Below are 16053 nucleotides of genomic sequence, written 5' to 3'. Positions count from 1 at the left end.
CACTTAGTATATGCAGGAAGTGGCTTTTCTGGCACAAATCCCATCAGATCTCTCATTTGTGCCAGGGAATACATCAGGTTACATTCATCCCAAACCAATGCCCTCCTGTGTCTTCCCACTTGGAAGCCTTATTTTTCTAAACTGTTGATTTATCTGTTAAAAAACATGGCAATTACAGCTTGATCTTTTCAAAGATCAACTGTGTCCCCTGAAGCAAAGGGACAGCTTGGAACTTTTTGTTATCCCACTGTTAACACACACACTTGCAGGAAACAACAAACATCTACCAGATCCTTGCAGAAACAATTATTGTTTATTTTGGAAAGCTGAAGTGAAACTCACAGTCATTTTGACTGCTTTGACCAAATGAAAAAGAAGCATGCTAAGCACACAACGGAGCAGGCCTTGTCAGATGATTAAAGTGGGCAACTCTCAGAGGGGATTATGCTTGGAAATCCCTCGTCACATGCTCCACACCAAAAGTCAAATATTCGGCCCACAAATGCTCCCAAACACTTAAGAGCATTTGCACCATGTTTTTGAAGTGCCACTACTGCCAACTCTAACCAGAGCAGCTTTCTAAGATTTCAGGTAGGAGATTCTCCTACACAGAGATTGCTGCATGCTTGCAATATATCTGATCTGGTGGAAACAGTTTCAATTAATCCTCTATCATTCAACTTTTTCAACTATTCTTAAAGTGTCCTAGTTTTACACTTCTCTTCCCATGTTTCCCCTTTGACCTTGCCTTAATTCAAATGTTCCAAACTTATTTTAAACTGCAAAATTAGTTCACCCTCAGTTATTTCAAGGGAGAGGAGAGGAGGGGGACCAAATTGCCCTTTCCAGTCATCATATCATCATCATCATCATCATCATCATCATCATCATCACAGGTGATCACTCGTTGGACGAGTATGATTATCTTCCAAGGGTAGAGTCTTGGTCGTGGGTCCGAAAGTAACTAGAAACTTACTCGGGTTCAGGCAAAAGCATACTACTGAAAACTCTGCTAGCTTGTGTGTACTTCCTATACTTTTGCCATCTTGACCACACTTTGGTATTGCTTGGCCACACATGTCATCTGTAAAATATTGGATGATATTTTGCCAATATTCCCTGATGATCTCTTATCCAAGGATGAACCAGATCCAACCCATGTACTTTCCAAAATTGTTATATTCAGATGTATTCAGGTGGAATGATAGTAAGAAATACAGAACAGTGAGGCTGGATAAGGCTGCCTTCCTCCTTTTTGTAGAGCTTGCATTTTTGCAGCTGGGTGGAATATCTGATGATCATGCTTTAGTATTCGTTTTAAACTTTTTTAAAATTGCATTTTAGCTACCTGGAAGCACTTCAAAACTTATCAGGTAAAAAAGCAGCTGGTATTTCACTTTAACACATATCAGCATGTTTTAATTTGTTCAGGAAATGAAGTTAACACATTATGGACTCCAGTAAAATGTAAAACAGAGAACACCTAGGGCAGTGGTCCTCAGCTTACTATATCTTACCAAAACATCAGCAAAAAGATCTGTCCCACAGAGTCATCATATGAGGGGATTGAGATGTAGATGTCGCTCCTCCAAATAAGAATTCTGCTCTCTCGTGTGATTTTTTTATTATCTTAAAATTTCTAGCAATGCAGAGTGTGGCATTGAAATTCATTCACAACTAGAACTCTATTTGCTGTATTCATATTATTATTGTGGTAACTTTGCCTGCCCATTCTCTTTGGATACCTAAGCTCTACTTAAGCTTTAAGTTACTCATATGCAAACATTCTGGGAACTGAAGGAAAAAATCATGGAGGGATTCTTATATGGGGACAGAATATTTACGGATGGGCAATGCCATCATTATGTCCCCAAGTAGCTATGTCTTTGTCTTCCAAGACAGAAACAGAACACCCTCTTTTTCTCCAAGAAGGGCACATATACTATATTTACATGTAGAAATATTGATATTTCTGAGAAGAAATAGACATAATGGGCATTTTATGTCTATCATGCGGAGGCCCAGGATCTTCTGTCTGTACATTCTGTTATTTTATGTATCTCTCACAGGAAATAAAAAAGGGAGTACTAATGTCAGGAGCAAAGACAGGACAAAAATAATAATTCCATTATGTGCTAAGAATGGTTATGAAAACCCATGTCCCATCTCATGAACTTCTCCCTCCCATATAGTTTACCCCATCAGGTGACAACCACTGCTCTGGCAAATGAACCTCACAAGAACCAAGAAGGAGGTTAGATGGGACCAAAATTGTGTCAGATAAACAAAAGACAGATAGGTGCAACAAAGAAACTAGGGCAGAACGAGACTCCGCTCAGAGACTCAAGTCAGAGCAACTTTCCCAATTCTTTTTTTGGAGTTGCAGGGATCAATGCAAACAGTACACCTATTTCTTAACAGGCGGACAGCACTCAATTACACTGACTTCTGGCATGGGAAAGTAACCTAATGAGCAAGAAAGAAAAAACAGAATGATCCAGTCATGCTGTCTGGGGGATTCCAGGTGCTGTAGCCCCAAAATGAAACTTCTAACCTCGGCTTTGATGGACCCAACACTTTGCCCTACCTTATAACTATCTGCATACATTCATGCACATACATACATGAGCAAACACTCCCTGTTCACCATACCCCTAGTTGCAGGTCTCGGCTCCGTATGACAGCAGCATTTTTCTCCTCACACAGTTGAGCGTAGCGCATGGCCAGCAAGTAGTTTTCATCCTTCAACCTCAGCAGCTCCAAACTGTTGGAGTCCCACTCTTCCTGGAACTTCTGCCAACGTTCTTGCACTTTCTGGAGCACCTGGAGCTGTTGCTTCACCTGGCTGCACTCCTCCTCCAAGGCTTGGTTTTTCACCAGGAGTTGGTGCTCTTTGGCCAGATATCCTTTCCTCTGGGTCCTCGCTTTCTTCACTTCCATCATCAGGAACTGAGTCAAGCCTTCTGGACCTTCCTCATCTGTTGGAAAATTCCCAAAAGGATGGGTGTTAGGGTTAGATTCAGCAAGCACAGACTGCCAATGCAAACATTTCATGACAAATTTGTAGCTTACATGGCTCTAGGTTAGCAGTCTAATCTTAAAGAACTTGGTATGTTTAGCCTGTAGAAGAGAAGATAGAGAGGAGGCATGATAGCCATGTATATATATTTGAAAGGGTGTCATAAGGAAGAGAGAGTAGGCTTCTTTTCTGCTGCCCTGGAGACTAGGCTCAGAGCAATGGGTACAAATTACAGGAAAGGAGATTCCACTTGAACTTCCTGACTGTAAGAGCTGTTCAACAGTGGAACTCTCTGCCTTGGAGTGTGATGGAAGCAACTTCTTTGGAGACTTATAAACAGAGGCTTTTCCTGCATTGAAGGGGGTTGGACTGAATGGCACATATGGTCTCTTCCAACTCGATGATTCCTTGATTCTAAGATTACAGTTTCCAATTCTATAGCAGAAAGCAACATTAACTATACTGAAAATGATGATAAAGCTAGCAAAATGAAGAACTGATAGACAAGCATAACAATTAAAGGCCACCAAAGTTTCTATAGACCTTGTTATCACCTATCTCATACCACACATCTCATATCTGTCTGTGTATCAATCTACCTTTATCATGCTATCAATATTTATTGAGCTTGATAGATTAGCAACAAGTGGTCCTGTTGATTTGGAGCACACTGTTTAAAAGAGGGTTGAGAACCATACAGCTCGCCAGGTGCAAAATAATGCTGGGTTATAGTCCAACAATACCTGAAGGCCCACAGAATCCCAGATCCTGGCTTAATAGAACTTTTCCTGTGTCAGAGCTACCTGATATGCATATTTCCTATACAGGTTTACAAAGCTCTAATAGGCATATACACCAACACCATCCCCCAATCTTCTTCCTCAAAATTGTTTCATATTAGGGATTCCCACCTACTTTCATTAATCCATATACTTGCAGCATAATACAGTACTCTAATGATTATAATTTAATTTCCCCATCTTACTAAAGATATATAAACTTTGCACTCCAAATTCCAGGATGAAGAGAAATTTCACAAATTAATGCAAAGTGGATTACTTTAAGCATGAACTTGTTCAGAGTGCATGCTCTATTTCTACTCTATGAAAGTAAAAAAAAAAATACCTCAGCGATAAGAATGTGTGGGAGATAATACAAGATGTTACCTATAATGTTCTACTGATGTCTGACAGTAAAAGGCAGGCAGGGGGCCATGCTGACTGCAGCAATTCTGGAGGTTGCAGTCCAGCAAAGTTAACTTTTCCATGCTCTTGATTCTGAAAACTAGGATTCTCCAAGGAGGAATCAAGCTTGTGTGATTCTACAATTAAATAGATACAGAGAAGCCTTTAATCATTTCTTACCCAGAATCATAGAGCAACGCTGAATTGGCTGTTTCCCTGTTAGCCGGGTGAAATGTTCTGGATAATAGAACTCCAAGGACTCCAAGAAAGCTTCATAACCCCTCTTTCCTCTGCTTCGTAGAATATCCATGAGGCGTCCTGTAGAGATAAACACAGTTTAGATTTTTAAAAATACTGATAATCTTTCAGAAGTGTGGTTAAGATAAAACTGGGGAAGTTTTAACATCAACATCAATCATCCTGAACTTATTGGAAGAAATATGAAATATAAATGTAGCAAGTAAATTAGATAAGAAGAGGAAAGCATGCATTATATATTTGGGGCTTTTGGCTGGCTAAAGACTTTACTGTTTTGTGGATTTTGGATTGTGTTGTGTTTAGCCAGAACTTGGAAACTTTAATTTTTTTGGACTACAATTCTCTGAAGCCTCACCCAGCATGACCAGAACTAGCCATGTAAGCTATGAGGTTCTGAAAATTGCCATCTCAAAAGGAACTGGCCCAATTCTGGCTTTTGTGTGTGTGTGTCAGGAGCAACTTGAGAAATGGCAAGTCGCTTCTAGTGTGAGAGAATTGGCCATCTGCAAGGATGTTGCCCAGAGGATGCCCAGATGTTTTTATCATCCTTGTGGGAGGATTCTCTCATGTCCCCACATGGAGCTGGAGCTGATAGAGGGAGCTCATCCTCACTATCCCTGTGTTGGATTCAAACCAGCAACCTTCAGGTTAGCAATCCAACCTTCAAGTCAGCAGTCCTGCCGGCAAAAGGGTTTAACCCACTGCTCCAGAATTAGCTCTGGCTAACTCTCAAGAACAAAAGTGACAGGGAGAGTAAACCATTACTGGCAATGAAATCACATAATTTAATTTAATTCTTATGGAACATTCACTGTAGCCACTGAGGGATGGTCCATATTCCTGTGACAACTCTGGTCCCATAGTGTCCCCTTAGCAATCATTGGAGAAAATGATTTAAAAGAGAAACACTTAAAAGCACTCTGAACTATACAACAAGAAATCAAACTTTTCTACACTCTAGAACAGAAGTGAGAAAATGAAGATCAAACTTTTGCAGTCATCAACATTCCCTCCAAAGTTCTCAAGCCCATCTACATTTTAACAGTTTGTTTGAACAGATACTGGATCCCAAATCAGCAAGAACATACCGAAATCACTGACAAATTGCTCCTCCCCAGTGCCAATCAAAACAAACCCAGTGCCAATCACCCCCAAATGAGAGGTAGTCATAATGTGATGTCACTTCCAGTATATCATGAGACAGGTTTAATGAGTCCCCAAGAAACATCCATGCGAATGCATGGGCAAAGTGCTGCTCTCCAGCACAGCAAATGCATAGAAGTACTGGAAGCTACCGTGCAGCAGCATCTGGAGGGTCTCATTTCTGATCCTAATATCTGAGATCCAAGAAAGCATTTGTTCAATATTAACAAAATGTCCACATGTGTAGAATCAACCCATGCAGCCCAGATCACAGAGTACAAAACCTCCAGAATCACAACACTACACTTGTAGATTTGAATGGAGCAGGCATACAGTGTTTGAGTGACTGGATCAAACCAACACCTGACCTGGCTTGCCTTTGGTAGCACTGCCACTCACAGAGATCCCAAGAGTGAATGCCTATTAGTTGGCCCTGCACATGCAGCATCCTAATTGTTAGCAGAGCCTGGAAAATGTACTTTTTAGATGAGAACTGATAGAATTCCACAGTCAGATCAGTCAAGTTCTGGCCACCCTGGCTGAGATATTCTGTTCCTCCAAAAGTATATTCCTCAAGTTCAGGTTAATCCTGATGCAAAAGTGTTGCACTTATTCTACGAAAACAGTAGAGAAACAGTTCCTTAATTTAATTCTTAAGGAACATACACTATAACAAGAGAGGGCTGCTCCACACTTTGCACAACAGCTCAGGTCTCAATCTCTCCTCCATGATCGTCAGAGAAAACATATTAAGAAAGTGGAGGATTAGATAGATCCCAAAGCACTCTGAGACTGTCATCAAGGAGCCACACTTAGCTGTGGATCCTCCCTTCCTTTCATCTTTGGAGTCAGACCTTTCCTCATTATGGCTTATATAACAAGCAGGTGTTCTTACCCTACTGCTACATTACACCATTATTTTTAGTCATTTATTTATTACATATATATCCCATCTTTCCTACAATTAACTTAAAGCAGCATTCATGAGTCTTCTCCTCTCCCTTTTAAACTCGCAGCAATCCTGAGAGATAGGTCAGGTTGAATGAGTTTAGCCCAGCAATTCCTAATTTTAGCTCTTCCAAGCATTTGGGACTCCAGTTCCTAGACTCTCTAAGTGCAAGCATGTGAGTTAGTGATTGTGGGCTTTGAAGTTCAACATCTAGAGGGCCAAAGACAGAAAGCCATTAGGCTAGCCGCAGGGCAATCATTGAGTGGGGACTGGAAGCTAAATGGCCTCAATCCCAGCCCCAAACTATAACCACTCCACTTCAAGTGTCTTCAGTTGTCACATGAACTCTCCAGAGAAGCTTTCACTTTCTTTACCTGTCCGGTTGCTCTTGCATGGAAACTGATAGGCACTCAGTACCTCTTCTTCATCTTGTTCATCAATCACACGACACTGGCGTAGATACGGTGTCAGTTTTGCTGGATTGAGAGAGCGAGTGAGTTGGTGCCGCACACTCTCAATCTTCTCCCACAGTGCACCTTCTTCGTCTTCTGCATCTGAAATACTTTGGATCTGGTCAACTATATCCTCAGGCCCTAAAATGCAAATGCAGAATCAGTAAATATGCATTAATTTCCCCTTAACAGTTATTTGCTGTACTAACAAGCAAGCTGGGAAATTCAGATTCTTTCGAGGTACGATCAGGGATAAACCTTAGATCACAACACAAAACTAGATGTTGATTATTCAGACTTACTTTGTGACAAAGCTTAGAAATGCTACCTTTGGGGACTACAGGTGTATCAAAAACTAATAATTTTTCCTACACTCTGCCCTATATGAAGCAGAGCAATGTAATCTTATCAAAATGAGACATGCTAGTTTTTGGATTATTATTCCCATCAACTGCCCAAAAAGCAGCTATCCTACACCCAGCTGTATCTGGGTGGAAAGGGACTCTGGAAATTGTCATCCAAAAAGAAGTGTTTCCAAGCTCCAGAAGTTGGAAGACTAAAACGTGATATGATAGCCTTCAGTTATGGGGGACATGGGGGAATTTTCAGCATTGTTTTGGGCCTTCCTGGGGCATTTTAGGTCAAATAAAGATCTTTTTCTAAACAATAAGATCAGATCACTGTTCTTCTCTTTGAAGGTTGAAAGGTAACCTGCAAGCTCCTCAACACAGTGGTATGTCATTCTTCTCTTTATTGTTGATGTTACTGTGTAAAACCAGGGTGAGAACCTCCTTTAGTCCAAGGGTCAGATTTTATTTCAGAGGAGTTCTCGGAGGCTGCATTCCAGTTGTGGGAGGGAGAAAATGCAGAAGGATTGCGCCAAAGCATATTTTAGCTTAGATCTCCTACTGGCCACTACTAAGCTTCAAGAGTAAGTAGTACTTCAAACTTTTAAAGTGGGTGGGAAATATCTACACACAGGTGCTGGAAACTCGCTGAATGATGGTTATGTAGGAAAGGGAGTTTGGCCATGTAGGAAGGCCCAAAAGGTCAAGCTGATACTCCAGAAGGCACAGATCCCATTTCAGGACCCAAAATTCCCCACTCATGTGGTGGGGTTGATGCTTTGTAAGCCAACAATCATGCATCAATTGCTTTTACATTGCAACATAGCCTTCCATGCTTCAGAATACCACAGCCCCATTACAACTGTCATTTCGACAACTAAAAGTGATGCCACATCAGTCCCAGTCACTGTTGGGTTTACTAGCTGTGGCAGTTGTTGTTTTTTTCAGGATTTCATCAGTAAAAATTGGATGGTGGGGGGAGGGTCTTGGGGATCAGTGAAGATTGTGAGGGCCACACTATTCCCCCCAAAGGTCACACTTTCCACCTTTGGTCTACAGAATTATAAGGGTGTGTCTGTACTACAGACACATATCAATGCCCCATTCTTCTCATGCTATATTGCCATAATGTTTGCACAACAGCCTGGGTTTTTTTCACCTCCAGGTGAAAGTGTGCACAGTGAGGGAGAAAGATGATTTGCTGAATCGGAACCCTGCGGAACAGGGTGAAACAGCAACCTTAACACCCTCCCGCCCTAACACTAGGCATGAACCAATGGATCTCTGTTTTGGTTACCACCTGGTTGTAACTAATGGGATTTCCTCAGGCAGCAGGGAAACGGATACCTAGGAATATACTGTGACTAATGGAATGCAGTCATTCAAATACAATACTGAGTCATCAAGCGGCGGGCTCTCCATTCACACAAGTTGCCCTGAGGGACAGGCACATTCTGAAGAAACTTATTTGTCATCAGTCCTAAGTGATAGGAGGTGAGGGTTATAGATTAACCAGTATTTAAGCAAAGAAAGAAGAGAATGATGTCTCTTCTAGCTACACACACATATACCCACACATACTTTCATAAGTACTTTCATTTCAAAACTAGCTTAAGAGTGCATCTACACTGATAGTGGTGTGCATTTGTATTGAATCGCTGTTCGTTTTGTTTTGTTTCATCTATACTGATAGTGGTGTGCATTTGTATTGAATCACTGTTCGTTTTGTTTAGTTTCATTTGTTTTGTATCAGTTTTGTATTTGTCCCCATTTCCGAAAATGGGGCACCTATATGAATAGAATATTCGTCTCGGTTATGAAAAAAATGAAAAATTTCAGACCATTGGCACATCAATGGGAGGGCTTCTGAGGCTAACCCTCACCACCACCACTCAGTTTTTGAGCTAAAGGGATGAAAATCGCCACACACGGAGGGAGTTTCGACCCCTTTTAGCCCACCAACTTTTAAAATGTTTAGGTCTTCCCCAGAGTACTATTGTTATTAATATTAATATTAACACCCATTGGCACACATCAGCTATCATGGGGAATCAGATCTCTCTCAGACCCAGCTTAGGGTCCCAGAGTAACTATTGTTATTAATATTAATATTATTATTAACACCCATTGGTACGCATCAGCTGTAATGTGAAAGCAGCCCTCTGTCAGTACCTGTTTATTGTTACGCGGCCAAAAACAAAAGGAAAACGAAAACAAGCATGATGACTTTGCGGCTTTCATTTTCATGTCACCTCTCATTTCCTATGAAAATGTTGTCATTCGTTTTGTGTAGACGAACGGTCAACACGAAACGAATGCATGAAGGAAATGAATGAAACATATATCGCGCACATCCCTACTGTAGAATCAATACCATCTGACATCACTTTAGCTACCATGGTTCAATTCTATAGACTCGTGAGAGTAGTAGTTTGGTGAGGCACCAGCACACTTTGGCAGAGATGGCTAAAGACTCTGTAAAACTACAACTTCCATGATACCTTAGCATTGCACCATGACAGTTAAAGTGTCTACATTAATTCTACAGTATAAATGCCCACTATAAGATACCTCACTCATAGCATCTGCACTGTTCCTACAGGGCAACCCATTCTATTTAGCTGCCTGAGGCAAAATAAACAATGACAGTCTCTCATCCACTCCCTCCCTGTGTAATGCAAGACAAGGTGGAGAAAACAAGACAAGGTACAGTGCCTAAAACCAGATGCAGTCTTGACTTTTGCAGATTTGATTATTCACAGATGATTACAAATATTATCTATGGGAATCTCTAGACGCTCCAATTGGATGCTACAAGCAACTTTCTCCAGTCATACTGGAGGACCTGGAGATTTGTAGACAGAATACCTTTCTAAGACCGTAAAGGATATCCCATGTTATTCTATGGTAAGCTTCAAGCAGACGTTGACCACAGAATCATGCTGGAAAACTTATTAATTCCTAGAGTTGTGTTCTCTCCAATAAAAAAATAGGATTGCTGTGAGTTTCCGGGCTATATAGCCATGTGCCAGAAGTATTCTCTCCTGACGTTTCACCTACATCTATGGCAGGCATCATCAGAGGTTGTGAGGTCTGTTGGAAACTAGGCAAGTGGGTTTGATATATCTGTGGAATGTCTGTAGTGGGAGAAGGAGCTCTTGTCTGTTTGAGCAAGTGTGAGTGTTGCAATTGGCCAGCATGGTTAGCACTGAATGGCCTTTCAGCTTCAAAGCCTGACTGCTTCCTGCCTGGGGGAATCCTTTGTTGGGAGGTAAGAGAATGCTTCCAGAACATGGCTATAAAGCCCAGAAACTCACAGCAACCCAGTGATTCCGGCCATGAAAGTCTTCAACAACACAAAAAATAGGATTTTCCTTATTCATGCTTTTTCACTTTCACGTGAGTCCTGTGCCCCTCACCCCAGCGAATGTGGAGGGCTGACTGTACACCCATCTCTCTCCACTCTTAGAAGTAAAAATGCAGTAACTAAAGCAAATAATCAATACTTTGCTGCCTTTTATAAGTAAGAATAACAAGTTCTATCTGGGACAATCCTTCAGCAGCTCCTTCTCCAATCCACCTAAAATTCACTGTCCAAGCCAGCAACTTTGCTCTGCCTAATAGTAAGGCTATCTTGGCCTCCTTACCTGTCATTCTGAAGAATCACAGTAAATATCAGCTGTGGAGGAAAACTCCTACTTCTGGCAAATTCTTCTCCGAATGTATCCTTCCGTTATAGCAAGCATCCCTGGGCCATCCCACTTTCTGGGAAGTTTGGATTATCCTAAATACAGTTGGCAACACAGCACATAAAGACTGTTATTATTACTATTTCACAATTTTTCCATTCTGTCTCATTAACTATTTGTTAGTGGCAGAGATGACACTTCTTTTCATTATTTCAGCATTTAGACTCCCTCTTCTTTTCTCTTGCTCTGACCCTATGGTTCTTTCCCTTGCCATTTTACCCATCTAAAGTACACACAGCAGAAAGGCTTATGCTTCATTACACAGGGTTTGAGCCAATCTCAAACACTATGAAGTGGCACAATCATAACATATCTTTTCACCTCCATCTCAGCCTCAAATAACTCTGCCGCTGCTGCTCAAATATCCCCCTTGGCCACATTCAGCTCTGTGTGGGCGGTGAAAGGATACAATATGGCATGGGCAAATAAGCTTGAATAGAGAGGAAAATCAGTCAAAGGGCTTCTCTCCAGAACCTGAGCTTGGAAATAATACTATATGGGTTTCTGCTCCCAGATGCCAAACTGGGTAGAGGATTCTGAGAGGTTTAGTTTCCAAAGTAACTTTTCCAAATTCTATTCACGACAAAAAAAATTAAAAGGTGCGGTTGATCATGATATTTCCAGTGCTACAGTTATTGCTCATGGCTCCCTAAAGAGATGCTAAAAACCTCATCACATTAGGGTGAATTTGGCGGCATGCACCAGTGTACCTTTCCTTTTGCAATGGAGCCCACCGGCTCCCATCCTATGATACACTGAAACTTCCAGCAGGGCTCTGTCATAAAAGGAAAGACCAGGCAGCGCATGCTGCCACAGCAACATACATGTTACATTGACTTCAACTAGAGGAAACCAGCCGGCCAAAGCTTCCTGCATGGGATGGGGAATCTGGTGAGTCGGACGTTACGGGACATGGGGTGGCAGGTTCCCTATGCCCCCGGACAGGCACCACTGGAATCACCACGATCCTTTGCGATTCCGGCAGCACGTAGAATCATAGAATCATTGAGTTGGAAGAGACTTCACAGGCCATCCAGTCCAACCCCCTGCAAGAAGCAGGAAAAATCTCACTCAAAGCACCTCCGACAGATGGCCATCCAGCCTCTGCTTAAAAGCCTCCAAAGAAGGAGCCTCCACCACACTCAGGCAGAGAGTTCTACTGCCGAACAGCTCTCACAGTGAGGAAGTTCTTCCTGATGTTCAGGCGGAATCTCCTTTCCTATAGTTTGAAGCCATTGTTCCGCATCCTAGTCTCCAGGGCAGCACAGAACAAGCTTGCTCCCTCCTCCCTATGACTTCCCCTCACATATTTGTACATGGCTATCACTTCTCCTCTCAGCCTTCTCTTCTGTAGGCTAAACGTTTTATGAGGTCGAAGAGTGCGTCTACACCGCAGAATGAATGCATTTTGAGACCACTTTAACTGCCATAGCTCAATGCTACAGAATCACAGGATTTATAGTTTGGTGAGGCACCTGCCCTCTCTGGGAGAAGGCTAAAGACCTTGTAAAACTACCAACCATGATTCTATATCATTGAGCTATGGCAGTTGAAGTAAACTGCATTAATTCAACAGTGCAGATGCACCAAAAGTCTGAGTTGCTGAAGGCCAAACACTCCAGAGATGAAAACACAGAAGCCTTCAAATAAAAACAAAGGCAGCCATAAAACAAGTACAAATATGCCTTTTCCCACAGTTTTACAAGTTTAGGCAGTGGCATCAATCCACTCACAGTCGGAATACCGTAACTCTTTTCCAGCAGCTTCGAAAACATCCATAACTATCAGAAAAGTATGCAGCCACACAGAAAGACATATGCTTCTTTCTCAATTGCACACCAGTATTCCCCCCTACTTTGAATAATGAGGGATGCATCTACATTATACACTGTAGAATTAATGTAGTTTGCCACCACTTTAATTACCGTAGCTCAATGCTGTGAAATCATGGCAAGAGTAGTTTGATGAGATACCAGAGTTCTCTAACAGAAAAGGCTAAAGACTTTATGAAATGACAACTCTCATGATTCAAAGAATTAAACCACCGCAGTCAAGGTTTTGATGATGATGATTATTATTATTATTATTATTTATATCCTGCTTTTTCTGTCTACAGACTGATACTCAAAGTGGCTCACAGCCAATTCAATTCAATTTAAAACCCAAAAATATACAAACTTTAAAGTAGAATTAAACATTAATGTTATTAAGAATAAACAGTTAAAAAGCAGTACAAACTCTGCAGTGTAGATGCACCCATGTTACCTTGAATCTTCCAGAGGATGGGCTAATTCTGCAGGGAGCAAACTGATGGAGCAGCACAACTTTTCTTCCGTCACTGTTTACTATGCTTGGTTGGGCTTTTTTCTTTTCTTTTCTTCCTTCCTTCCTTTCCTCCTCCTCTTTCTTCTTCCTATTTGCCCCTGCCCCCTCTCAGACATTCTCCTGCTTACTCATTTCTTTTACACACTCATCTATCCACACCCTCAAAACACACACACACACACCTGTCTGCAGCCACTGGCTGGTCCCTGGCAGACTTGGAGAGGGCAGGAGGGAAGGCAGACAAGGGCAGATTTCTGACTGGATGAAGAATCGGAGGTGGCCCCAGCCAAGGACAAGTCTCAGCAGCCCCTCCGCCTGCTCAGGAATGTGGGCTGTGTGGATTCCATTCAGAGAGGAGAGCAACGAACTCACTCGGGTGGGCGGAGAGGGAGGGAAGGAGGATAAAAAGAAACAAGAGGCCAACATCAGATTGACCAGAAAAAGCCTTTCCCTGAACAGTGTCAGGGTGCTTTCACACTGTAAAATTAATGCATTTCAACACTACTTTAACTGCCAAGGCTTAATGCTCTGGAATTCCAGGGGTGGTAGTTTGGTGAGGCTTCAGCACTATTTGACAGAGAAAGATTTTGTGTGTGTGTGTGTGTGTGTGTGTGTGTGTGTCAGAAGCAATGTGCTTCTGATGTGAGAAAATTGGCCATCTGCATTGCCCAGGGGACACTGGATGTGTTACTGGGAGGCTTCTCTCATGTCCCCGCAAGCTAGAGCTGACAGATGGAAGCTCACTCCCTCTCACGGATTCGAACCAGCAACCTTCAGGTCAGCAGTTTACAAGGGTTTCATCCACTGAGCCACCACAGCTCCTGACAGAGAAAGTAAATATCTGAAAAAACGACAACTCCTGTGGCAGTTTAATTGGTGTCAAACAGCATTAATTCTACAGTGTAGATACAACCTAAGTTTTAGTTAGTTGCAACTAACAATTAGTTTTAACACTCTGTGCCCTTCACTTATGAGCCCCCGGTGGTGCAGTGGGTTAAACCGCTGAGCTCCTGAACTTGCTGACCAAAAGGTCAGTGGTTCGAATCCAGAGAGCGGAGCAAGCTCATGCTGTCAGCTCCAGCTTCTGCCAACCTAGCAGTTCAAAAACATGCAAATGTGAGCAGATCAATAGGTACCGCTCTGGTGGGAAGGTAACAGCGTTCCATGCAATCATGCCGGCCACATGACCTTGGAGGTGTCTACGGACAACGCCGGATCTTCAGCTTAGAAATGGAGATGAGAACCAACCCCCAGATTCGGACACGACTAGACTTAATGTCAGGGGAAAACCTTTACCTTTACCTCCCTTCATTTACAGCCTTTATGATCCAATCAACATTTGTACAGCATTTTGTTTCATGCTCATTCTTGTGAACTATCTTCCAAATAAATAGCCTTTATCCAAAAAATTTGGGAGCAAAAATGTTTTGTAGTGTGTTTTTTCCCTATTTTGAATATCTGCCTTTGCATAACCTCAGCAGTCTGAGAGCAAAAAGTAAGATCACAACTTCTATTACAGAACTCCAATATACTGATTATAACGTACTCACAGTCTGTGCTCATTCAGAGGAAGGCCCACTAGCCACTTTAAACACGTTCTCAGAAGCATATGAAAAGATTGGCCTCTTACTTAAAACCCAGAAAAATGAAAGTGCTCTGCCAGCAGGCACCAACCAATTCCTCTGCAATACCAGAAATAAAGTTTAATGATGTAACGCTAGAAAACGTTGACCATTTCTGCTACCTAGGTAACCACCTCTTCACAAAAGTTGACATTGACATCAAAATACAACATTTTCTGAGCTCTGCAAGCAGAGCATTTTTCAAATTAAGTAGAGAGTGTTTGAGTACTGGAACATTCATAGTGATATCAAGATGCTTGTTTAAAAAGCTTCCAACTCTATTGTAAGGCTGTGAAACATGGACTGTAAAAAAGCGTCATTCTCAACTTCTGGAAAGATTCCATCAGTGTTCATAGAATCATAGAGTAATAGAGTTGGAAGAGACCACATAGGCCATCTAATCCAACCCCTGCCGTGCAGGAAAAACACAATCAAGTACCCCATTGCCTTCGAAAAATCCTGCAAATCTCTTGGGCAGGCAGACAAACATTAGTGCTTTAGAAGAAGAAAAGACTACCAGTGCTGAAGTGATGATTCTTTTCCATCAGCTTTGCTGGACTGCCCATTATCTAAATGCCCAATCAACGTCTCCCAAAGCAGTTACCCTACTCTCACTTAAGAACAGGAAATAAAATGTCAGTGGACAGCAAAAAAAGATTTAAAGATGAGCTTGAAGCTAACCAAAAAAAAAAATAAAGGCCAAGAACTGGGAAGCCCTGACCCTCAAACATTCTCACTTGAAGTTAGCTGTTACCAGTGGTGCTATGGATTTTGAAAAGGTAGTAATATAGCATGCCTTTTGACTACTCCTGCCCATATTGACTTCTGTTATCACCTTTATCCAATTCTTTCTTGGCTTCAGAGATGGAGGACAAAATGCTCTGTGCTGCCTGAAGGGTTTGCTCACTAAAGGGGTCTTCATTGTGGAGCCTGTAATAATCTTCCAAAAAGACAGCTGTATCAGGAGTAATATCCTGAAGATAGTGTGTGTGTGTGTGTGTGTGT

General features: G+C 41.9%; 1 protein-coding gene across 9 annotated transcripts in view; it reads right to left on the bottom strand.

The window, feature by feature from the left end:
- card10 (caspase recruitment domain family member 10) overlaps nt 1–16053 on the bottom strand; it is a 79392-nt gene that overhangs the window by 55035 nt on the left and 8304 nt on the right. For 2 of the 9 annotated variants that reach the window (XM_062982972.1, XM_062982974.1), the window contains exons 4-8: nt 15884–15978; nt 13609–13797; nt 6928–7146; nt 4384–4521; nt 2653–2978 (exon numbers count right to left, since the gene is read on the bottom strand). In XM_062982972.1, the coding sequence (XP_062839042.1) occupies nt 2653–2978; nt 4384–4521; nt 6928–7146; nt 13609–13797; nt 15884–15978 (967 nt within the window). The other 7 variants (XM_062982975.1, XM_062982977.1, XM_008110681.3 and 4 more) reach the window with 6 other exon arrangements.

The sequence above is a fragment of the Anolis carolinensis genome, chromosome 5 (genome assembly GCF_035594765.1).
Source record: "Anolis carolinensis isolate JA03-04 chromosome 5, rAnoCar3.1.pri, whole genome shotgun sequence".
Lineage (NCBI taxonomy): Eukaryota > Metazoa > Chordata > Lepidosauria > Squamata > Dactyloidae > Anolis > Anolis carolinensis.
Note: the sequence above shows the minus strand (reverse complement) of the source record. Positions and strands in the feature narration are given on the sequence as shown.